This window comes from Ovis aries, chromosome 18 (genome assembly GCF_016772045.2).
Source record: "Ovis aries strain OAR_USU_Benz2616 breed Rambouillet chromosome 18, ARS-UI_Ramb_v3.0, whole genome shotgun sequence".
Lineage (NCBI taxonomy): Eukaryota > Metazoa > Chordata > Mammalia > Artiodactyla > Bovidae > Ovis > Ovis aries.
Genome location: NC_056071.1, coordinates 52,950,516 through 52,976,906, shown reverse-complemented (window position 1 = coordinate 52,976,906; position 26,391 = coordinate 52,950,516). Strand labels below are relative to the sequence as shown.

At 42.4% G+C, this 26,391-nt stretch overlaps 1 protein-coding gene across 4 annotated transcripts in view; it reads right to left on the bottom strand.

The window, feature by feature from the left end:
• Positions 1 to 26,372, bottom strand: part of TUBGCP4 (tubulin gamma complex component 4) — a 43,425-nt gene extending 17,053 nt beyond the window's left edge. For all 4 annotated transcript variants that reach the window (XM_060401854.1, XM_004017929.6, XM_060401855.1 and 1 more), the window contains exons 1-9: positions 26,030 to 26,372; positions 17,528 to 17,656; positions 13,902 to 14,024; positions 13,462 to 13,515; positions 12,986 to 13,042; positions 10,109 to 10,188; positions 8,503 to 8,704; positions 5,714 to 5,879; positions 5,400 to 5,524 (exon numbers count right to left, since the gene is read on the bottom strand). In XM_060401854.1, coding sequence (XP_060257837.1) covers positions 5,400 to 5,524; positions 5,714 to 5,879; positions 8,503 to 8,704; positions 10,109 to 10,188; positions 12,986 to 13,042; positions 13,462 to 13,515; positions 13,902 to 14,024; positions 17,528 to 17,656; positions 26,030 to 26,107 — 1,014 coding nt within the window. In that variant the 5' untranslated portion in view covers positions 26,108 to 26,372. The remainder of the gene's footprint in view (positions 1 to 5,399; positions 5,525 to 5,713; positions 5,880 to 8,502; positions 8,705 to 10,108; positions 10,189 to 12,985; positions 13,043 to 13,461; positions 13,516 to 13,901; positions 14,025 to 17,527; positions 17,657 to 26,029) is intronic.
• Between the last annotated feature and the right edge of the window lie 19 nt (positions 26,373 to 26,391).

Below are 26,391 nucleotides of genomic sequence, written 5' to 3'. Positions count from 1 at the left end.
AAGGAGACAAAAGACATGTATTCCTCTTTTGCTATAAGATGCTGATGAAAGAAATCAAAGAAGACATAAACAGGTGGAAAGATATACCATGTTTGTGAATCAGAAGAATCAATATTGTCAAAATGACTATACTACCCAAGGTAATCTACAGATTCAATGCAATCCCTTTCAAATTACCAATGGTATTTTTCACAGAACTAGAACAAAAAATTCTCAAAACTTATATGGAGACACAAAATAGCCAAATATACCCCGAACAGCCAAAACAATTTTGATAAAACCAGAGCTGTAGGAATCAGGCTCCTTGACTTCACACTATACTACAAAGCTACAGTCATCAAAACAGAATGGTAGTGGCACAAAAATAGAAATACAGATCCACAGAACAGATAGAAAACCCAGAAATAAGCCCATGCACCTATAGTCAGTTAATCTATGACAAGGGAGGCAAGACCACACAATGCTGGAAAGACAGTCTCTTCAGCAAATGGTGCTGGGACAACTGGACAGCCACGTGTTAAAAAAAAAGAAGTTCCCAAGTTGGGAACGCATGTAAGAATTAAATATTTTAAAATTAAAAAAATTAAAAAAAAAAAAAGAATCATAAAAAAAAAAAAAGAAGTTAGACCATTCCTTAATTTCATACATAAGAATAAGCTCAAAATGAATTAAAGACCTAAATGTTAGACTGGACACTATCAAACTCTTACAAGAAAACATATGCAGAACACTCTCTGACATAAATCACAGCAACATCTTTTTTAATCTATCTCCCAGAATTGTGGAAATAAAAGCAAAAAGAAACAAAATGGGACCTACTTAAACTCAAAAAGCGTTTGCACAGCGAAGGAAACAAAAAACAAAAGACAACCCACAGACTGGGAGAAATATTTTTCAAATGATGTGACTGATAAGGGATTAGTCTCCAAAATTTCCAAACAGCTTATGACACTTAATAGAATAAAAACAACCCACTCAAAAAATGGGCAGAAGACCAGAAGAGACATTTCTACAAAGAGGACACACAGATGGTCAACAGGTCCAGCATCACCAGTTATTAGAGAGACGCAAACCAAAACTATAATTAGATACGACCTCACACCAGTCAGGATGGCAATCCTCAAAAAACCCACAAACAACGAACGCTGGAGAGGGAGCAGAGAGACGGGAATGCTCCTGCACTGTTGGTGGGAATGCAAGTTGGTGCAGCCACTATGGAGAACAGTATGGCGGTTCCTTAGAACACCAAGAATAGAGTTGCCATATGACTGTGCAATCCCACTCCTGGGCATATATCCAGAGAAAAGCGTGGCCCAAAAAATACACGCACCCCAGTGTTCACTGTGGCACTGTTTACAATAGACAAGACATGGAAGCAACCTAGATGTCTGTCGGCAGGAGTGGATACAGATGTGGCATACATACACAGGGGACGATTACTCAGCCATTAAGAAGAGTGAGGTGAGGCCATCCGAAGCAGCATGGATGGGCCCAGAGTGTGTCACACTGAGTGCAGGAGGTCAGAGAAGGAGAAATGCCATATGATATCCATCATATGTGGAGTCTAAAAAGAAATGATACAAATGAACTTACTTACAAAACACCCTCTTTCAAACAAATCACCCTCTTCCAACAACACAAGAGAAGACTCTACACCTGGACATCACCAGATGGTCAATACAGAAATCAGACTGATTATATTCTTTGCAGCCAAAGATGGAGAAGCTCTATACAGTCAGCAAAAACAAGACCAGGACCTGACTGTGGCTCAGATCATGAACTCCTTATTGCCAAATTCAGACTTACATTGAAGAAAGTACGGAAAAAACCACTAGACCATTCAAGTATGACCTAAATCAAATCCCTTATAATTATACAGTAGAAGTGAGAAATAGATTTAAGGGATTAGATCTGATAGACAAAGTGCCTGAAGAACCATGGACGGAGGTTTGTGACATTGTGCAGGAGGCAGTGATCAAGACCATCCCCAAGAAAGAGAAATGCAAAAAGAAAAGTGGTTGTCTGAGGAGGCCTTACAAATAGCTGAGAAAAGAAGAGAAGCTAAAGGCAAAGGAGAAAAGGAAAGATATACCCATTTGAATCCAGAGTTCCAAAGAACAGCAAGAAGAGATAAGAAAGCCTTCCTCAGTGATCAATGCAAAGAAACAGAGGAAAACAATAGAATGGGAAAGACTAGAGATCACTTCAAGAAAATTAGAGATACCAAGGGAACATTTCATGCAAAGATGGGCACAATAAAGGACAGGAATGGTATGGACCTAACATAAGCAGAAGAGATTAAGAAGAGGTGGCAAGAATACACAGAAGAACTATACTAAAAAGATCTTCATGACCCAGATAATCACGATGGTGTGATCACTCACCTAGAGCCAGACATCCTGGAATGTGAAGTCAAGTGGGCCTTATGAAGCATCACTACGAACAAAGCTAGTGGAAGGTGATGAATGCCAGTTGAGCCAGTTCAAATCCTGAAAGATGATGCTGTGAAAGTGCTGCACTCAATATGCCAGCAAATTTGGAAAACTCAGCAGTGGCCACAGGACTGGAAAAGGTCAGTTTTCATTGCAATCCCAAAGAAAGGCAATGCCAGAGAATGTTCAAACTACTGCACAATTGCACTCATCTCACATGCTAGTAAAGTAATGCTCAAAATTTTCCAAGCCAGGCTTCAACAGTATGTGAACCGTGAACTTCCAGATGTTCAAGCTGGATTTCAAAAGGCAGAGGAACCAGAGATCAAATTGCCAAAATCCACTGGATCATCGAAAAAGCAAGAGAATTCCAAAAAAAACATCTACTACTGCTTTATTGACTACACCAAAGCCTTTCACTGTGTGGATCACAACAAACTGTGGAAAATTCTGAAAGAGATGGGAATACTAGACCACCTGACCTGCCTCTTGAGAAACCTGTACACATGTCAAGAAGCAACAGTTAGAGCTGGACTTGGAACAACAGACTGGTTCCGAATAGGAAAAGGAGTATGTCAAGGCTGTGTATTGTCACCCTGCTTATTTAACTTATATGCAGAGTACATCATGAGAAATGCTGGGCTGGATGAAGCATAAGCTGGAATCAAGATTGCTGGGAGAAATATCAATAATCTCAGATATGCAGATGACGCCACCCTTATGACAGAAAGCGAAGAAGAACTAAAGAGCCTCTTGATGAAAGTGAAAGAGGAGAGTGAAAAAGCTGGCTTAAAACTCAACATTCAGAAAATGAAGATCATGGCATCCAGTCCCATCACTTCATGGCAAATAGATGCGAAACAATGGAAACAGTGAGAGCCTTTATTTTGCGGGGCTCCAAAATCACTGCAGATGGTGACTGTAGCCATGAAATTAAAAGATGGTTGCTGCTTTGAAGAAAAGCTATGACCAACCTAGACAGCATATTAAAAAGCAGAGACATTACTCTGCCAACAAAGGTCTGTCTAGTCAAAGCTATGGTTTTTCCAGTAGTCATGCATGGATGTGAGAGTTGGACTATAAAGAAAGCTGAGCACCAAAGAACTGATGCTTTTGAACTGTGGTGTTGGAGAAGACTCTCGAGAGTTCCTTGGACTGCAAGGAGATCCAACCATTCCATCCTAAAGGAAATCGGTCCTGAATGTTCATTGGAAGGATTCACGCTGAAGCTGAACCTCCAAAACTTTGGCCACTTGATGTGAAGAACTGACTCATTGGAAAAGACCCTGATGCTGGGCAAGATTGAAGGCAGGAGTAGAAGGGGATGACAGAGGATGAGATGGTTCTATGGTGTCACCAATTCAATGGACAGCAGTTTTGAGTAAACTCTAGGAGTTGGTGATGGACAGGGAGGCCTGGCATCCTGCAGTCCATGGGGTTGCAAAGAGTCAGACACGACTGAGCGACTGAACTACTGAACTGAAGAAGGTGTAGAGAAAAAAGAGCCCTACTGCACTGTTGATGGGAATGTAAACTGATACAGCCACTATGCGAACACTATGGAGATTCCTTAAAAACCTAGGAATAAAGCTACCACATGACCCAGCAATCCTACTACTGGGCATATACCCTGAGAAAACCATGATTCTAAATGACACAGTTCTCCCAATGTTTATAGAAGCACTATTTACAATTTTCAGGACATGGAAGCAACCTAGATGTCCATCGACAGATGAATGAATAAAGAAGATATAGTACATATATACAATGGAATATTCCTCAGCCATAAAAAGAATGAATTTTCAGTCAGCGGTACTGAAGTGGATGAGCCTAGAGCCCGTTATACAGGTTGAAGTGAGTCAGAAAGAGAAAAATATGTATTCATGCATATATATGGAATCTAGAAAAGCAGCACTGATGAACCTATTTTTAGAGAAGAAATGGAGACCCAGACAGAGAGCATGGACTTGGGGACACAGTGGGGAACGGAGAGGGTAGGACGAAGTAAGAAAGGAGGACCGACGTGTACACAGCACCACGTGTAAAACAGAGCTAGTGGGAAGCTGCCACATGACACAGGGAGCCCAGCCTGGCGCTCTGCCATCGCCTAGCAGGGCGGGAGGGGAGGCCGAGACCGCGGCTCAAGGGGGAAGGGATGTATACAATTATGGCTGATTCTTGCTGTTATAGGACAGAAACTCACACAACATTATAGAGCAATTATCTTCCAATTAAAAAATTTTTTAAATGCTGGAGTGCAAAAAAAAAAAAAAGGAATGGAAAAATACTATTTGTTCTGCCTTCCTATGATTGATTATCCTAAGGCTGTTACTAAAATAATAAGTAAGGCACTAAATTTAGTCAGAAACAGTGGGTCCCCTGGAGTCACTGCCAACTATACAATGGACTCAAAAGGCTGTCTATCTGAAATAAACCAAAATCTTCGTTTATTACTAATTAACTGACTAGCTAACAAACTCCTGTCAGGTGGGAAAAGGCTAAGGCAGTTCCGCCTCTATTATTAGAATGGAATGCTTTTATTTTCTACTTCCTGCCCTTCAACTCTCTCAAACATTTCCCTGCAAGTTAAGTTCTAATCACACCAAGAGGAAATAAATCAAGTACTCAATTTCTAGGAAACTAGTCTATTTTCTTCCAAAGAAAATATACTACGAGAGGCCTCCCTGGTGGCCCAATGGTTAAGAATCTGCCTGCCAATGCAGGGAACGAAGATGCCACAGGCCTCAGGGCAACGAAGCCCCTGAGTAGCTGTGTGCCCGGAAGTAGCCATAACTATTGAAGCCCAAGAGCCCCAGAGCCTGGGCTCCACAAGAAAGTACTCCCTGCTCACCGCAGCTAGAGAAAGCCCGAGTGCAGCAATGAAGAACTCATGCATCACGACGACGACCGAGTGGGCAGTCAATTAAATAAATAAACTAAACTATATGTATATTGAGAAAGACGAACCTCGGCCACAGTACTGCGAATACGATCCACCACCTGCTCAAAGTCCACCAGGCTGAAGAGGGGCTGCTGCTTGAGACGATGCAACTCTGCTGCAAAAGTGTCCTCCTGGTTCTTCAGAATGGATCCTGTAGAACAGGAAAGCACTCACGGTCAGCGGGAGACAGGAAACCTGCACAGGCAAGGGGCTCTCTTTCTGGGGCTGCCGGGAACATGAAGGTCCCTAGCCACCCACTCTGCCCAGGCCGACTTTGGGGCCAGCATGATGTCAAATATGCCTTTGAGGATGGGGTTACCCCAGGCAAGGATATTCCTACCTTTCCTGGTCAGGTTTACATTTTGATTTTCGAACATCTGGACAGATTCTCCGACAAAGAGGATTTTTTCAGCAACCCTCACTGGAATGTAGGACGGCAGAATCTCCACTCGCAGAGAAAACTGTTTGAGAGATGGCGCCAGCATGTTCTCCTCCTCTATCAGGCGCTGGGCAAGGAAAAAACCCACATCAGAGATAACGTATGAAGTGAGAAAGGGGAAACAAGGGAATATCCGGCAGCTCTCCCAACCCACGATTTACAGTTTCTGGAAGCAGGGACTTTAAATCTGAACTTGCATAATTATTAAATCACCAGTGCTAGAGAAAGACATTCCATTTTTAGACAGAAAGATAGCACGGTGGAAATAACAGTGGTTTTATTAACATTAGGATTTTCATTCTCACTCTGCCTTGACCACTGTGTAAAAACTTGTGCAGTAGGTCTGGAACTCAGTTTTCTTGTTTGTACCGTGGAATAACTGATCTGTTTGTTTCCAGGTCTGCATGTCTATAATTTACTATCTTGGGCATGTCTGCTCTGCCCAGCTCTTTACAGAGGCCTGAGTCATATTGCCGTGTGGTTCTCATAACCTGGCTCCTGGGCCAGCACCATTGGCCTCACATGGGAGCTTGCTAGAAATGCAAAATTTCAAGCCTGTCCCCAGAGCTACAGAAAACCTGGGGGGTGAGGTCCAGCAGTCCATGTTTTAATAAGCTCTCCAGGCGATTCTGGGCACTCTACAGTCTGACAACCACTAATCTAGACCGTGAAGCCCCAGATTCTTGCCATCTAGCCAACCAGGTCCCTGACTTGCTGCTAATTTGACCCTTATCCAGGGTATAGATAAGGAACCCCGAGCTCCATTCTCCTGACTTTGATCTCTGCCATCTGCCCTTTCAATTTTGGGCTTGGGCACCATCCAAGACCCTTTTTTCCTCTCGCTCTCCATACTCTTCCTAAATAATCACATCTTCTGAGGCTGAACTGATCATAACAGGTATTTTTAATCTTTCTGCATCACAGGACTCTCTGCAAGTATAAAAGTGATGGACCTTCCAGAAGAATATGGAAACATACACTTCACAGAAACTCTGAAGCCACCCATGGACCTCAGATTAAAAACTTTCATATGCTGATAACTCCTAAAACTTTTATCTTTAACCCAGATTGCTCTCATCAGCTCCAGGCTCAGCCCACTGGTTATTTCCTACAAGCATCTCAATGTGTCCAGAGTTAGACACATCTTCTCCCCCCGCCCTCTCCCATCAGCAACCGACATTCCTTATCATCACCACTCGCCTGTCACTAAAGGCAGAGACTTGGGCATCATCCTTGATGCTTCCCTCTGGGCCCTCAGCCAATCAATCACCACGACCTGCCTGTCCCACTTCCTAAATATCACTGAAGCCTCTTTCTTCTTCACCATATTTACTGTTCCCATCCTTGGTGCAGGCCACCATTATTTTTCAGCTAATGTCCCCGAAGGCTTCACCGATGGCTCAAACAGTAAAGAATCTGCTTGCAATGCAAGAGATGCTGGAGCCTTGGGTGTGATCCCTGGGTCAGGAAACTCCCCTTGAGGAGGAAATGGCAACTCACTCCAGTATTCTTGTCTGGAGAATCCCATGGACAGAGAAGCCTTGCAGGCTACAGTCCATGGGGGTCACAAAGAGTAGGACACGACTGAAGCAACTGAGCATATATAATGTCCCAAACAGTCTCCTAACTATTGTACTTGAGGCTAATCTTAATTTTTTAAAAAACGTTTTCCTGCAGTTTCTAGAGTGATCTATCATAAAGTCATAACATACAGAGGTGTGTTAACCTGTTGCCTAAAATTCTTTGTGGTTCCCAGCTCTTTCCAAGCTCAAGTCCAAATTCCTTCCCATTATTTACAAGGGCTTTCATGATCTTACCTCTGCTCATCTCAGAAGCTTCACTGACTGCCACTTCCCACATCCCCTCCAGCTGTCCCTTACACTCTGTATTTCAGTCTTTACTTACTTGACCATCTCAGCTGAATTACTAATGGTTCCCCAAATGATCCATGTCCGTCATGGCCTCTGTACTGTACACAGTCCTTCCCTCTGCCTGGAATTTTTTTTTTTTTTTGGGCCGTGGCATATGGGATCCAAGCTCTGGGACTAGGGATCAAACCTCCTGCACTGGAAGCTCAGTCTTAACAACTGAACCACCAGGGAAGTCATTCTCCCAAACTCTTTGCACTTAAGATATATATTCTACTCTAGTCCATGTCCCCAGAATACCCAGACTCACTGGTCCAGAGCACTTAGTATATTGTAATATGTCTTCCACTAACTGTAAGCTCTTTAAGGACAGGGACTACTACCTTTTATTTGTTTATGCATTGTGGCACCTGGAACAGTTGTGCCTGGCATATAACAGGCATTCAATAAAATGTAACAGAATAAATGAATGGATAAGAACAACACAGGACTTTGGGGAGCCTAATCAAAACTAACCTATAATGTAAAAGCTCTGGGTACCCACAAGACTACCTAAAGGGACAAGACTTATTATTACTCTCCTCAATGCATATACCAGGAAAAGGGGAAACAAAAGGAATCTTACAAATGTATTTCTACTTTAGAGTCTCACTGTTAGGCATTAAGCTTGAGTATTAGGCTAAGCCAACTGTCTACGTCTACAGAATTTATGGAACATGCCCAGGCCGTGAGGAGCTGGGGGCAAGTCACCGGAAGGTCGTCTAGATGTCGACTTGCCCAGCTTCTGGCAGGAGTGGGCTAGGCTTCTTGCTGGGCTCTCACCAAGTCCTGGAGTTCTCTCAGTTGTTTTCCTGTCAGTCCCCCAATGCCCAGATCCTCCTCATCCTCTTCTGGCTGGGCACTGACATTCCCGGAAGATGGACCCTGTTTGATAAAGAACTCTTCGTGCTGATCCAAGAGGAGTCCATGTAACATCCAGGCTGAGAGCTGCTTATACATGACCCCGTGACACACGGCCAGGATCCTGAGTGGAGAGGACAGCAAGAGCCTTAGAAGTTCACTCAGAGGACAACAGCGCAGAGGGTGTGCTTTAAACTGGATAAACAGAGGCCTGAGAGTTTGGTCAGTCAGGAGGGAAAGGCCCAATTAAGGTAAAAATTATTGTGCTATTTTAACTTCAATCTCTGCAGATGAACTAAGTGGTTAGATTTCCAAACCTGTAGTCTGAAATGCTCAGTAAAGGTTCTGATCATCTTTTAGAAGAAGCACACTTCTTCCCTCCTTTTGAGTAAAATAAGTTTCAAACTGGATGATTCCTGTTAAAATTAAATGGACTTATAGGAGTCTCTTTTTGGCTAACACAGTATTAACTTTTTACTTTTGTTGGAATCACATAAGTAGAGTAGATCCAGTATGTGAGAGGCAGATATACCTGAAAAAGTATTATCCAACAAAATGCAGAAAGGTTGTTGGAGAATGGGATAAGTTACACAGTCTCAAGGGATCACACCTCAGAAAACATATCAATGACAAAGTGGAAAACGTTCCTCTAAAACAGATCTGGTGGGAAACACCTAACCCTAGTGACGAACCTTTACACCAGAATGGGACAGACTTGTTCTGTGTGCATTCTGATATGCTCTAACACGAAATAATATGACCTAGGCAGTATCCTTGCCAAAAATGTTCAATCTGAATCTACTCATGAGGAAATAATCAGAAAAATCCAGACTGCAGAGTATTCTCCAAGAAGCCTTTAATCATATTTCACATTTAATAGCTGCAATCATAAGATACATATAATTTTGTGTCCTTTTTTCAGTTAGTATTATAAAAATATTTTTACATGTTTCAGAATTTGTAATTTTAATTGCTTTATAGTCTATCAAGTGAATATATCTTTATTCAGCATTCTATTACTGGTAATTTTCTAAAAATCACCTGATTAACAAGCTCAGGTGTGGTAAATAGGGGTTTCCTATGCATATCAAGATGTCTTTATTGCTCTTAATATAGCAGACAACATTGCAATGAATAATGATTGTGTATATGGTTATTTTCTTCTTTTGGATAATTTTGTTACAGTAAAATTCTTAAGAGGATTATAAAGCTACTCAAAATACACATGTTTAGACACAGCTAAGCATAATCTGGAATATTTCATGGAAATTCTCCAAGGATAATGAGATTCAAAAATGAAGGATTGCCTCAAGATCATCTAGGCAGCTAGGTCCTAGCCTGGACGCTCAACACCTTAGAATCCCCTTTTCTGTGGTTTCTGAGTCACTGTAAGGCTGACACGGGCTCCTGTACTCACAGGACAACTGTCCCCAGAGGGAAACCCGAGATAACCTAGAAACAGCACTTGGGCCAAGTCAGGCCACTTGGCCACCCCCTCCCCCACTACGCCAGTGAAGCCATGACTTACCTTTCTAGTGCGCTGCGGACAGGAGGCAACCCCCCACAGCTGTGTTTGTATACTGTTTCCAGGACTTGACAACCATGAACCTGTGGAAAATACAGCCTTGTCAAGCTGAATTCCATTTTAATAGTTCAGGTAACACAATCTCATATTCTATATTCAATCCAGAGGGCAAAATCCACAGAGAGTGAGGATAAACTCATAGGATCTATGCACAGTTCCACTTCTGACTCCAATTCCAGTGTGTGTCGGGGGGTGGTGTGTTCCCCCACACCACCAAGCAACTCTCTGACACCAGCTGGGGGTCCTGCAATCTAACTCAATCCCTGGGTTCCACTAATTTGCTAAAGCAGCTCACAGAACTCAGGAAACCCATTTATCCACTAGATTATCAATTTATTAGGAAGGATACGCCAGGATACAAATCAACACCCAGAAGAAAGGATACATACATCGAGGTCCCAAACAAACGAGCTTCTGCGGGGCACAGTGACACACACAAGCACTCTGATTCACCAATCTGGAAGCTCTCCAAACTCCATCCTTTCGGGTTTCTATGGAGCCTTCCCAGCTCTCTGCCCTCTGCCCACTTTTCTTGCCAAAGGTCAGGTGGGAAACGTGGGACTGCAAGTTCTAACCTTCCAATCACAGGGTTGGTTCCCCTGGCAACCAGCCCGTATTTCAGTGTTTTCCCAAAATCACCTGGTTAACAAGCTCAGGTGTGGTAAATAGGGGTTTGCTATGCATATCAAGATGTCTTTATTGCTCTTATTACTTAGGAAATTCTGAGTGTTAGGAGCTCTGCGCCAGAAATGGTACAAAGACCAAATCTATTTTTCTTATTATAAATCACAACATCACAATAGTTGTTCTTAAGTACGGACCCTCCACCTCCCTGTCCTTTCCTAGCCCAAACCATCCTCCAGCAGCATCTGCATCATCTGGAAACTTTTAAGAGCTACAAATTCTTGGACCTTGTTCCAGACCTGTTGAATCAGGATCTCTGGGGTGCGGCCCAGCGATCTGTTTTTAACAATCAGCTCCAGGTGATTCTAATGCACAATGAAGTTTGAGAACTACTGCACTAAGGAAACCAGAATCATTTCAAAATTCCAAGAAAATAAGTAAAAGAAAGCTCTTTACTTCAGACTAAGGCCTAATTCAGACTACTTATAAGGTACACACTTTTCTAAAAACCTGCTTCCTCTCTCAATGTCCTTTTGCCTCTATTTTTTTAAAACAGCTTTACTGAGGTATACTTTATACACCATCAAATTCATCTAATTTAAGTGTACTTTCAACAACTTTTAGTAAATTTACAGCACTGTGCAACCATGAACATGATCCAGGGTTATAACATTTCCAGCACTCTAAAAGGACCCCCTTGTGCCTGTGTGCACTCCGCTGTCCTCACCCACAGCCTCATTTATTTAGAGCCTCGGCACTCAGCTTCCTACCCCCTCCCCGGCAGGAAGGAAGGTTCGCCCATCTGCAATCCCTCTACTCGTTTTCCACTCTCCTTCCTGGGGCCAGTGGAAGCTCAGGGTCAACTGAGATGTGCAGCCAGGCATGGACTCTTGCGCTAACCCCACTTACCTAGAAGGTCCCCTCTAGTTTTGGGAGACAGTTTAGTAGAGTAGTTAAGAGCACAGCCCTGGGTTTATATCCTAGTTGTATCGTTTACTACCTTCTGTATGATCCTAAGGGGCTTCCCAGGTGGTGCAGAGGTAAAGAATCTGACGGCCAATGTAGGAAAAGCAAGAGACACAGGTTTGATCCCTGGGTTGGGAAGGTCCCTTGGTGGAGGAAATGGCAACCCACTACAGTATTCGTGCCTGGGAAATTTCATGGACAGAGGAGCCTGGCGGGCTACAATCCATGGGGTTACAAAGAGTTGGATGTGACTGAGCAACTGAGCATGCATGCACGCATGCACGTGTGACTCTAATTACATTCCTTAACCTACTCGATTCCTTAGGAGATTGACCTTGATAATACACGTGAAGCACATGTGAAGCACAGTGCCTGGTATACAAGTGCACAATAAAGCTTGATGTTATCTGATGAGGGCAACTAGCTCTGCAGGGTCAGAGGGCACCGTCCCCACTGACTTTGCTGCCACAGAATGAATGCAGCAGAGTGTAAGTTTCTAGACGCATACAGCAAAAAAAAAAAAAAAAAAAGAAGTAGCAATCTGGCAAACTGACTAGTTAACTAGTTATATTCAAGGCACAAATATACCAGCTTAAAAACAGGAATTAACTAAACATATTTAATCCACTTGTCCTTTCTGATCCAATTATGAACCAGCAGATTCTTCTAATGTAAAATCTCAAAGCATCTCAGAATTATTAATACTACTCAGAAAAGACATTCTCTGGACACTGGAGACCCTCTTCTCAATGCATATGATAAAAACTTGTGATAAGAGGCATATTTAACTAATGAACAGCTGGGTTTCACCCAATGACTAAACAATGCTCAGAAAGCTGCCAACACCCTAATAATAAATCTATTACCTTCTTTCTAAGGATTAACTTTCTACATCTCCTCAAGTTCCATATCCAAAAATCCTGAATCCTTAGCGTACAAAACTCTCACGTTCAAGTATCCATAGCTTTATCCTCTACCCAGCAGCATTCTTGGGGACATCTGTTACTATTTCCCCCAGCTTTTGGATCAGGAGGTGCTTAAGGGCAGGGTCATAACTTATTTTTGCTTTGCTGATACTTAGCATGATACCCAAGCAGATATTGCTGAATGAATGAATGAATGAATGAATAAAAACTACTGAAATCTAGGGTCTTCAAAAAGGAATGTAAAGGAAAATGAATTATGATTATGTCCTTGGTGCTCACCCCAGCAAAAGGAATAAGGACTCACCTTTTGACTTTTAATTTGTTCTACTACAACCATCACAGAGGGAAAAAGGAGCTGGAACTACAAAGTAGAGAATGATTAGGATGGTATATATCCAAGCACAAGGAAAAAAAATTAACTCAGGAAATGCCTTTGTTTCTAACCAGTCCCATTTATTATAAAGATGGCAATACCACAGAACACCCAAGATCCTAAGGCAATCTGATGTGGGGGTTGGCTGTAGATAGAAAGAGATCAGCAGACACAAGCAGTTTCCATGTCTGAGGCACATAATTGTTAATACTGAGGCCAATGGAGAGCATTAACATCAGACAGTAAGTTTTCATTAAATGTGGAACTCTTCAAACAGTTCTGATCTAGGAAAACATATGAAATAACAAATGCTGGGCTCTGAAACCAGAAGGAAAAAAGTTCTCAAAAATAATATCCTGAGTTAGAGTATTCCAATGATATCAACAGATTCCAAAGCATTTTGTTACCTGATCTAAGGAGTAATTGACATGTGATATGGAGAGATGGGGGTCAGCCAGGAACTGCAACAAAAAACACTGTGATTAGGGCTCCATATATAATATCTTGAGTCTATTTCATCTGTGAAAACTAGAAGGGAATCTGAGAGGAGGCTTAGGGTTCATTTTAGGGTACTGAGAATTGATCATTTACAGAAGATAATTAATTCTGATTTTTCGACGATAACAAAACCAAAGCTAGGGCTCTTCTAAACTCACTCAGGAACCTCGGCCGTGATCCACCTGCCACTCTGACCATGGCTTGGGCAGTCACAGAGAGCAAACTTACTCTCCAGCCACGCAGCAAATAGCTCACTCTTAGCGACCTGACCATATCAGAGGGCATTTCAGATCAGGAATGTGCCCTCATCTGCAGTCCCAGAGGTGTGGCTTCCCATGTCCCTTCTCACCTCTTGTTCCAAATCAAGTAGAGCCTGGCGGTAAGGCTGCAAAACTGAATCCAGCCCCGTGCAGAAGGCCCTGAGGTAGATTCCATGTGACCCACCTTGGCCCTGCTGAGATGGATGGTGATCCTGAAATCAACAAAGAGAGGTCAGCTTTTCAGCTCACAGCCTGAAACCCGAGGAAGACATTATCCTTTATTAATGGCATTATTTTTGCTTAAATAATTTCCAATCAAAGTAGTGTTTCCATGAGAGGAAAATCTGACTGAAGAGACAGATTTTGAGTCCTGACCTTTTAAAATGTGATAATGTTTTAATTTTCCAAGTGGCTAAGATTTTACAAACTGGGTATTCTTCCACACTGTCCCTAGAGATTTTTCAGCAACTCAGTTCTAACCTTGTAACTTCTGGCTTAAATTCCTTTGGTGGCTTCCTCTTACCCAAGAATAATATCTAAACTCCTCTACATAGCATACAGTGACTTCTGTATTCGGGCCCTTACCCTCTCTCCAAAATTATCTTTCACTGCTTTCAACTTCCCATCATCATTTCCAAATTAATCAACATTCCCCGAATGTGCTTTATTTCTATCGCGCACCTCCATGAATCTGAGTGTGTTCTGCTTATAACTGTGTTGCCCATGCTTGTGACAAAACCTACTCTTCCTGCGGGACCCAACTCAAGCATCTTTTCCCTGCAAAGCCCTTTCTAACTCTCCCCAGAGAATTAACAGCTCCCCTCTGTTGCTTTTATAACATCTCTATTCAGTGCTGGAATTGAACTTTTGATTATTTGTTCCCTCACTAGACCAACAGCTTCATGAAGCAAGGGCTCACACTTTGCCCATCTTTGCATTTCATTTCCTAGCACAGTTCTTTGAAGAGAAGGTGACTATTTACTGAATAAATAAAATGACCTCAGTTCTCCTCCTAACAACCCTTCTCCTATCTCACGTGGCAATTCATTAGCGAATCTGATAGCCAGCACAGGAAGTTAGAAGATGCTCACCAAGAGGCTATTCACAAATATGGCTTGTCTTTCAAGAAAGCTACAGTTTTTCTATAAAAGCATTCTTCTTCTTTTACATGGGGGGATTGCAACTAACAGTTGACTAGAGGCCATGATGACTAGCCTTTCTGGATGGTCAGGCTCTGGCAGCAGTAGATACCATAGGAGAATTAAGCAAAAAATGTGGTAGGAAGCTTGGGCTCAGGGGTTATAAGGCACACTGTAGCCAGAGGATGCCACAAAGGATACTAGCAGTTCCTGGAGATAAATGTTCAGAGCTATAATAAGAACATGGGCATAGGGTGAAACAGACCAGACTGGCTTACAACCAGGCAGTTTTTTTTTTTTTTTTTTCCTATCTTGTATCACTCCAGAGAACAGAATGTCTTCATTTATCACAAAATGAAAGAGAAATTGCTTTTTATTTTTCAAAAATAAATAAATAAATAAATAAAAGGTACTGCAAATAGCTTTAGGAACTGGAGAAGTAGGAATTCACATATAAAATCCATGTAGTTACATGAATATAGAAGAGGTTAGCTTAAAGTGATATATTATTTTTAGTCACTAAGTCATGTCTGACTCTTTTGCGACCCCATGGATTGTAGCCTGCAAGGCTCCTCTGTCCATGGGATTTCCCAGGTCAAAAATATTGAAGCAGGCCACCATTTCCTCTCTAGGGGATCCACCCAACCCAGGGATGGAATCTGCGTCTCCTGCATTGTGAGTTGAGTTCAATCGCTCAGTCATGTCCAACTCTTTGCAACCCCAAGGACTGCAGCATGCCAGGCCTCCCTGTCTATCATCAACGCCCAGAGTTTACTCAAACTCATGCCCCTCCGAGTCGGTGATGCCATCCAACCATCTCATCCTCTGTCATCCCCTTCTCCTCCCACCTTCCATCTTTCCTAGCATCAGGGTCTTTTCCAACGAGTCAGTTCTTTGCATCAGGTGGCCAAGGTGTTGGCGCTTCTGCTTCAGCATCAGTCCTTCCAATGAATATTCAGGACTGATTTCCCTTAGGATGGACTGGTTGGATCTCTTTGCTGTCCAAGGAACTCTCAAGTCTTCTCCAACACCACAGTTCAAAAGCATCAATTCTTTGGTGCTCAGCTTTCTTCACAGTCCAACTCTCACATCCATATATGACCACTGGAAAAACCATAGCCTTGACTAGACAGACCTTTGTTGGCAAAGTAATGTCTCTGCTTTTTAATATGTTATCTAGCTTGGTCATAACTTTTCTTCCAAGGAGCAAGTGTCTTTTAATTTTATGGCTGCGGTCACCATCTGCAGTGATTTTGGAGCCCCCCAAAATAAAGTCTGTCACTGTTTCCATTGTTTCCCCATCTATTTGCCATCAAGTGATGGGACCAGATGCCATGATCTTAGTTTTCTGAATGTTGAGTTTTAAGCCAACTTTTTCACTCTCCTGCATTATAGGCAGATTGTTTATTGCTGAGCCACTACAGAAACCCCAAAGTTACAAAAATCAGAGCCCTTTTCATCTATATCGGGATATGCATAGGTTCCAAATTTAATTGTTTTCTTATTTTTATTATGTTTTCATAGCAAACTAGCATTGATTAGATTTTGAATTCAAGTTTAGCTTATATACTTTCTCTGCAACAAAATCTCTTTGATAGAACCAGAATCCCTGTCACAGAAATGAACATTTACAGGCATTATCCTCCAACATCTTTGTCCCATAGAAAACTACCAAGGGCCTGACAAGTGCTTACAGAAGAAGAGGCAGATGGTGCTGACTGCATTTGTTTCAGAAAAGCACCCTTCCTTTCCCATTCTAGAAGAGAAGCCGTTCTCTTCGACCAGAATCAATCTTTCCACTGGGAAACAATCATCACTGAATCAATCACACAACGCAGCAGTCTTTTTACTCACCACTGACAGAACTGCAGACTGTTAAAAATAAGAGAGAACTTTAAAACTTCTCTTAAAGATTATTTGTGGGTCTGCTGTACACTAGGCACTTCACATGACCTACCTTGTTGAATCCCCACAACCCAGTGAGATAGGTACCATCTATTATCCCCATTTTATAGGTGAGGAAACTGAGCCTCAGGTTGCTGCTGAGCAGTCTATGGTCAGTAAGGGATGGACAGGACATGAATCTTTGGCTTCTACACTATAAAGCATTGACTTCCAATTCATATTAATGAACAATATTTATTAAGTTTCACCACATGCCAAGAACCTTCTCCAGTTTAACTTTATTTACAAATAAAAAAACTGAAGCCTGAAGATTTGAATTGCCTGCCTCGATGTGACTACAGTAGTTAGAAGCAAAGCAACAAAGGAATTGGAAATGATGCTTTGTGTTTTCACCTCTGGAATTGGAACTCTGATCCAATTCAAACTGATTTAATTCAGGTTCCTAAAACTTGGGCAAAGCATACTTTCTCAATCTGCCTAAACTGGTCCCCACGTATATTTTCCCCTTGTTGGTGGTAGAGTCACCTTACCCTTCTCTTGAATAATTCCAGTGGTGAGACATTCATTACTTCTTAACACTTAGGTCACATGAATTACCAATGGAAATCACTGAAAGTTTGACTTAGCGCCTGCCCTCAGGAGGTGTAGATTCTCAGAAAACAGAAACCTACCTGCTGCTGCACATGGCCCGTGTACTGTTCAATGAACTCGGTGAAGCGAATGTAGTCCGTGCCCAGCCGGCAGAGGCGATTCAAGACACTGGTTTCACTGGGATGAAGAAATGGGAAGTCCTGTGACACCTGGAGGAGGAGAACAGTGCTGAGAACGCTGATGCCTGCTACTCACTGCTCGCTGCAACTGCTGTCTCCCTTCGCAGATGCCTGTTTAAGATCGATTAAGTTCTGGATAACAAAAGAATTTTCAAGTCACTACGAAGACCTTATTCCCTAGCTCTAGCCTAATTAGTCACTTACTGAAAAGGGGGGTAAATGCATGGTAAAGATTTGAACAATACAAAATGGTGTACATGAAAAATAAGTCAACCTCCTCAGAGGCAGCCACTACCACCTATTTCTTTTTTTGCTAATTGAAGTATAAATATTCTATTGGTTTCAGATGTACCATGTAGTGATTCAGTATTTTGAACGACTACACACTGTACAAAGTTATTACAAAAGGCTGACTATATTCCTGTGCTGTACATTACAAGCCTGTGACTTATTTATAATTGGTAGTTTGTACTTAATACCCTTCACCTATCTCATCCCTCACCCTACCCCTCTTCCTTTTGGAAATGGCCTTTTGTTCTCTGTATCTAGGCATCTGTTTCTGTCTTGCTGTGTTGGTTCATTTTGTTTTCTATATTCCATATGTAAGTGATTTCATACAGTATTTGTCTTTGCCTGATTTCACTACGCATAATACCCCAGGCTCATCCACGCTGTCACAAACGGCAAGATTTCATTCTTTTTCGTGGCTGAGCATGTTACCTATTTCTCATGAAATGTTTCTTCCTGGGATGATCTATAAGGATACTAGGGGTTTTTGACCTGGTTGCAACAAAGTCTCTTGAGCAAGACTGCTCTAACTTGGATCTGCACACTCCAGAGGTTTCTCAAACATACTCAGAGGATTTACAAATTCTCTCTGAAATTTTAAATTTTGTTTTCATCTCAGTAAAAATGTAAAGCTTAAAAGAAAAGAACAAAAAAAGTGAAGTTAATATAGCATATTATAATCTGCAAGAGCACCTTAAAACTTGACATATAATTTACTGTCCATATTTTCATTCATATTTTTAATTTAAATCATGGCCAAATGATAACTTAGTATGGTATACAAAGATTTCACAGCAGTTCAAGAAGAAAAATAGTAGTGAGAGAATATATTCATTCAATCAACCTAAAAAGAAATTCATGGCAAAATATGCACAAAAGTTATCAGTTCAGCCATTATCCAGTGTACAGTCTGGTGGCATTACCTGCATTCACACTGTTGGGCAGCCATCACCACCAGCATCTCCAGAACTTTCATCCTTCCAGATGAAAACTCTGTGCCTACGACTCTCCATTGTTCCCTAACCCGCAGACCCTGCCAAGTGCCCTTCCGATTCTGTCTGTCTGAATCTGACTGCCTTACAATCTTGATTCTTTTGTGACTGGCTTATTTCACTTAGCATAGTGTTGTCAAGGTTCATCCACGTTGTAGCACATGTTAGAATCTCTCTCCTTTTTAAGCTGGAATCATATTCCACTGTGGGCTTCCCAGGTGGCTCAGTGTTAAAGGATCCGCCTGCCAATGCTGAGATGCAGGTTGCATCCCTGGGCTGGGAAGATTCCCTAAAGGAGGGAATGGCAACCCACTCCAGTATTCTTGCCTGGGAAGTCCCATGGATAGGGGAGCCTGGTGAGCTAGTCCATGGGGTCACAAAAAGAGTCAAACACAACTCAGACTAAACAATAACATTCCATTGATATGTGTTGCACTTTGTTTAATCACTTCCTTTGTCTATGGACAAACTGCTTCTACCTTCTGGCTATTGTGAATAATGCTGCTATTCTACACATGGTGTACAAATAGCTACCAGAGTCTCTGCTTTCACTTCTTTTGGTTATATACCTAGGAATAAAACTGCTGGATCATTTGGTAATTCTCTGTTTAAGTTTTGGGGGAGTTGCCATATCTTTTTCCTCAGGGACCGCACCATTTTACATTTCCACCAGCAATGCACGAGGGTTCTAATTTCTCTACATTCCCACCAACATTTGTTATTTTCTGTTCTTTTGGTAATATCCATCCTAAAGGATATAAAATGATATTGCATTGTGCATTTTCCTAAAGAATCATGCTACTGATCATCTGTTCATTTGTTTATTGGCCACTGAATATCTTCTTTGGAGAAATCAACCAACTTTTACTGACCACCTACTTATCCCAGGCACTGTGTTAACTTTCCATAAATAAGGAGCAAAGTCAGATATATTTACTACTCACAAGGAACTCAGAATATTTCATATTCATAATGTATTATATTTTGTGGAAGCCATTTTTATATGATAGTAAATGTAATAAATAGGCAAAAAAGAATTTTTCTGTTACTGATTCCACAATAATTTGATTAAGAATCCATTTAAAGCAGACTTAATGACACAATGTTAACCATATCTTCAAGTTAATAACTTTAAGAGGCAGCATGACATAGTGCTTAAGAACCTGGTCTCTGGAGTCAGAATGCTTGGGTTTGAATCCCTGAGTCACCTCTTACTTCCTTGAAATCTTAGGCAAGCAATACCCCTCTGTGCCTCATCTCTCTACCTATAAAGTAGAGATAATAATTTTGAGAATTAAATATGTAAATCACATGTGCCAAGCACATAGCCAAGTGCTCAATACATGTCAACAATTTATTATTCAGTTCAGTCGCTCAGTCGTGTCCAACTCTTTGCGACCCCATGAACCGCAGCGCACCAGGCCTCCCTGTCCATCACCAACTCCTGGAGTCCACTCAAACCCATGTCCATTGAGTTGGTGATGCCATCCATCTATCTCATCCTCTGTCGTCCCCTTCTCCTCCTGCCCTCAATCTTTCCTAGCATCAGGGTCTTCAAATGAGTAATATTTTTTATTATTAGGACAGCTCTATTCAGTTATTAAGTGATATTACTATTAAAATTGGCATTTGCGCAGTGTTGCAGGAATTTTAGAAAAGTTCAAGGTCTGGTTATTCTGAAACAGCAAATGATACCTTAAAGTTATTGGTACTGTTTAGTATAACCTACTTATATGAACAGAGTTACTGAAGTCAAAATAGGAAATAGCCAGATCTGCAGCAAAATCATTCTACTATTAAACTCAAGTGTTGACAATTTAGGTTTAGCAAAACAAAAAAGTATATGCTGCATTAGCTCAATGGTTCTCAATTGGGGCAATTTTGCCCCCAAGGGATAGGGTAATGTCTGGAGGTATTTTTGGTTGCCAGGGGTCCTTATCGGCATCTAGTGAGTACAGATCACAGATGCTGCTGAACACTCTATAACGCACAGGACAGTCCCCACAACAAAGAATTATCCAGTCCAAAATGTCAACAGTGCCAACACTGAGAGGCTGCGTCAGATTGTCAATGTGAATTTATCAATTTGGTAGCATTATTTACTTTGTAAAAATAATTGGGTTTACAGTTGTTCAAGAACAATATGCTTGAGTTTATACTTAGCTTCATGTGTGTACATATTCTATATTACAATAAAATTATTTTTATCAACACAGAACATTCATGACAATTTTACCCTTAATCCAAATGTGAAAAACACTGTTTGAAGAAAGTATGCAATATTTGCTGGTTTGGGTACAATTTTTTCTTTCGTAAGTGTCTTTTTAATTAAAAAAAAATGTATTTGGCTGTGCTGGATCTTAGCTTCGACATGCAAACTCTTAGTTGTGGCATGTGGGATACAGTTCCCTGACCATGGATTGAACCCAGGCTCCCTGCATGGACCATCAGGGAAGTCCCTCACAAATATCTTAATACCAGTATGTGGCAGAAACTGATAGGTGCTTCTGCAACATCTGTGAAGACCACTGGGGCCTTTGCCCCCATCGGCAACCTATGTGAGAGAAAGACTATACGTGTAGGTAACAACAATCAATCATATGAATTATGATGTCCTCTAAGGGAAATAAGTTGCTGTGATGGAAAATAAAGGCATTAGAAGTATACTTAAAGAGGTGGTTAAAGTTTTTCTTAGACGGTAACTTTAAAACTGAGAACTTAAAGAGGAAAATATCCAAATGAGGCTTTTTATAAGAAAAACAGAAACACAGCTACTGCTCCCATCTCCTGTTGTCTCTTTCTGCCTCATAGTCGAGCGCACGCAATCGCTTCCTGAGCCTTTTCCTCCTACATGCCTGGCACTGTGCTAATTTTACAGGTGCAAAGAAATAATAAGAGGAATCTGTTTGATTTATAAGTTGTAAAAACCAAGAATGTAATTCTTCTGCTCCTCCACAGCTCATACTACCGATTCTCATACAAACAGGCATGACTTTGTGATCAGACAGAGCTAGATTCAAATCTTGCCTTTTTAAGACTAGCCACCATAAAGTCCTCTGAGCTCCAGTTTGCTCTTTTGTAAACTGGGGCCAACAATACATAAGTTACTAAGTTATGGAAATGATTAGATAATATTACTGGAAGCAGAAGTAGAAAAGAGTGGTTCAAACACTGAAGTCAGACAGACCTGGGTTCAAGACCCTAAACTTATTATTCTCTATTAATCCCTGACGCTGGGAATTAATCTCTGATATGGAGATAGGTGGTTGTGAAGATCAAAGCATACAGGTAAACCATATATAGAGTATATACATAGTCCCCTTGAACATCCCTGGATACACGAAAGGCCTCCCTGCTCCAACTTCTCTGAGTGCAGAAAATTTTCCGGCAAGGAATAATAAGGAAAACACCCACTTTTTCATTCAACAAAACTGGCTGAATCCTTATTGTAAAGTGAAAATGAAGTCTCAGTCGTGCCAGACTCTACGACCCCATGGACTGCAGCCTACCAGTCTCCATCCACGGGATTCTCCAGGCAAGAATACTGGAGTGGGTTGCCATTTCCTTCTCCATATTGTGTATTGCCATGCCTGCGGGGCAACCCAAGACGGGCAGGTCATGGTGGAGAGGTCTGACAGAGCGTGTTCCACTGGAGAAGGGAATGGCAAGCCACTTCAGTATTCCTGCCTTGAGAACCCCATGAACAGTATGAAAAGGCAAAATGATAGGATACTGAAAGAGGAACTCCCCAGGTCATTAGGTGCCCAATATGCTACTGGAGATCAGTGGAGAAATAACTCCAGAAAGAACGAAGGGATGGAGCCAAAGCAAAAACAATACCCAGTTGTGGATGTGACTGGTGATAGAAGCAAGATCCGATGCTATAAAGAGCAATATTGCATAGGAACCTGGAGCGTCAGGTCCATGAATCAAGGCAAATTGGCCAAGAGATGGCAAGAGTGAACGTCAACATTCTAGGAATCAGCGAACTAAAATGGACTGGAATGGGTGAATTTAACTCAGATGACCATTACATCTACTACTGCAGGCAGGAATCCCTCAGAAGAAATGGAGTAGCCATCATGGTCAACAAAAGAGTCCGAAATGCAGTACTTGGATGCAATCTCAAAACGACAGAATGATCTCTGTTCGTCTCCAAGGCAAACCACTCAATATCACAGTTATCCAAGTCTATACCAACCAGTAACGCTGAAGAAGCTGAAGTTGAACGGTTTTATGAAGACCTGTAAGACCTTTTAGAACTAACACCCAAAAAAGATGTCCTTTTCATTATAGGGGACTGGAATGCAAAAGTAGGAAGTCAAGAAACACCTGGAGTAACAGGCAAATTTGGCCTTGGAATGCGGAATGAAGCAGGGCAAAGACTAATAGAGTTTTGCCAAGAAAATGCACTGGTCATAGCAAACACCCTCTTCCAACAACACAAGAGAAGACTCTACTTATGGACATCACCAGATGGTTAACACCGAAATCAGACTGATTATATTCTATGCAGCCAAAGATGGAGAAGCCCTGTACAGTCAACAAAAACAAGACCAAGAGCTGAATGTGGCTCAGATCATGAACTCCTTATTGCCAAATTCAGACTTAAACTGAAAGTAGGGAAAACCGCTAGACCATTCAGGTATGACCTAAATCAAATCCCTTAAGGTTATACAGTGGAAGTGAGAAATAGATTTAAGGGCCTAGATCTGATAGAGTGCCTGATGAACTATGGAATGAGGTTCGTGACATTGTACAGGAGACAGGGATCAAGACCATCCCCATGGAAAAGAAATGCAAAAAAGCAAAATGACTGTCTAGGGAGGCCTTACAAATAGCTGTGAAAAGAAGAGAGGCGAAAAGCAAAGGAGAAAAGGAAAGATATAAGCATCTGAATGCAGAGTTCCAAAGAATAGCAAGGAGAGGCAAGAAAGCCTTCTGCAGCGATCAATGCAAAGAAATAGAGGAAAACAATAGAATGGGAAAGACTAGAAATCTCTTCAAGAAAATTAGAGATACCAAGGGAACATTTCATGCAAAGATGGGCTCGATAAAGGACAGAAATGATATGGACCTAACAGAAGCAGAAGATATTAAGAAGAGGTGGCAAGAATACACGGAAGAACTATACAAAAAGATCTTCACGACCCAGATAATCATGATGATGTGATCACTAATCTAGAGCCAGACATCTTGGAATGTGAAGTCAAGTGGGCCTTAGAAAGCATCACTGCAAACAAAGCTAGTGGAGGTGATGGCATTCCAGTTGAGCTGTTTCAAATCCTGAAAGATGATGCTGTGAAAGTGCTGCACTCAATATGCCAGCAAATTTGGAAAACTCAGCAGTGGCCATAGGACTGGAAAAGGTCAGTTTTCATTCCTATTCCAAAGAAAGGTAATGCAAAGAATGCTCAAACTACCGCACAATTGCACTCATCTCACATGCTAGTAAAGTAATGCTCAAAATTCTCCAAGCCAGGCTTCAGCAATACGTGCACCGCGAACTCCCTGATGTTCAAGCTGGTTTTAGAAAAGGCAGAGGAACCAGAGATCAAATTGCCAACATCCGCTGGATCATGGAAAAAGCAAGAGAGTTCCAGAAAAAAACATCTATTTCTGCTTTATTGACTATGCCAAAGCCTTTGATTGTGTGGATCACAATAAACTGTGGAAAATTCTGAAAGAGATGGGAATACCAGACCACCTGACCTGCCTCCTGAGAAATCCGTATGCAGGTCAGGAAGCAACAGTTAGAACTGGACATGGAACAACAGACTGGTTCCAAATAGGAAAAGTAATATGTCAAGGCTGTATATTGTCACCCTGCTTATTTAAGTTATATGCAGAGTACATCATGAGAAACGCTGGGCTGGAAGAAACACAAGCTGGAATCAAGATTGCCAGGAGAAATATCAATAACTTCCGATATGCAGATGACACCACTCTTACGGCAGAAAGTGAAGAGGAGCTAAAAAGCCTCTTGATGAAAGTGAAAGAGGAGAGTGAAAAAGTTGGCTTAAAGCTCAACATTCAGAAAACGAAGATCATGGCATCTGGTCCCATCACTTCATGGGAAATAGATGGGGAAACAGTGGAAACAGTGTCAGACTTTATTTTTTTGGGGCTCCAAAATCACTGCGGATGGTGACTGCAGCCATGAAATTAAAAGATACTTACTCCTTGGAAGAAAAGTTATGAGCAACCTAGATAGTATATTCAAAAGCAGAGACATTACTTTGCTGACTAAGGTCCGTCTAGTCAAGGCTATGGTTTTTCCTGTGGTCATGTATGGATGTGAGAGTTGGACTGTGAAGAAGGCTGAGCGCCGAAGAATTGATGCTTTTGAACTGTGGTGTTGGAGAAGACTCTTGAGAGTCCCTTGGACTGCAAGGAGATCCAACCAGTCCATTCTGAAGGAGATCAACCCTGGGATTTCTTTGGAAGGAATGATGCTAAAGCTGAAACTCCAGTACTTTGGCCACCTCATGCGAAGAGTTGACTCATTGGAAAAGACTCTGATGCTGGGAGGGATTGGGGGCAGGAGGAGAAGGGGACGACCGAGGATGTGATGGCTGGATGGTATCACGGACTCGATGGACGTGAGTCTGAGTGAATTCCGGGAGATGGTGATGAACAGGGAGGCCTGGCGTGCTGCGATTCATGGGGTCGCAAAGAGTCGGACATGACTGAGCGACTGAACTGAACTGTTTGTATATTAGGCACTGTGTATTTGGTCTAGCTTTCAAAACTCAGTTTAAAACGTTGTGCAAGCATGAAGATGGGAGAAAGGGCCTCTCTCAGTTTTACATCTAGTTCTCTAGCAACTCTCGCCCAGACACTTTCAACCTTAGGCCTGGTCCGGGATTCCCTCCTCCCCTAAGGCAGAACCAATAGGGATCCACCCTTCGCTTTCCGCCTAGGCCCAACCCTCTCCAGGTGTCTAAACCATCCGTAAGCCCCTAGGGCACAGCCCTCAGGTTACCCGTCCAGGGATACGCCCCCCACGCCTTGGTCCTTGCCAGCCCCGCCTTCTTGCTCCCTCAGACTCCTCCTCCCAAGCGCTGGCTCGGGTCCACCCATTCCGAGCTCGCCAGTTCCCGCGCTCCGAGCCGGATAGTACCTGGAGGCCACTCCGCTTGTTCCAGGTGAAAATGGACCCTGGGTACCCGCTCAGAGCCAAGAGCAGTTCGTGGATCATTCCCACGGCGGACCTCGAGTCCCTATATCCGTCGCGCCCTCCTCCAGGGCCTCAGCTGGCGACCAAGGAGGCGAGCGCTCCCTTCTCTATGCGCGCACAGGTCTCCGGGACGCACTGTTCCTCCTGACTTTACCCGCCGAGACAACTGCAGGGGAGACCGGACGGAAAGCAGCCGGCGCGCCGCGTCCCGGAAGTGCGCCGCGCTCGGCTGGGCCCCCTCGCCGGCGGCAGCCGGTGCCCCGCAAGAGTCGCGGGAGCTGCCCTTGCGCATGCGCCTTTGGCTC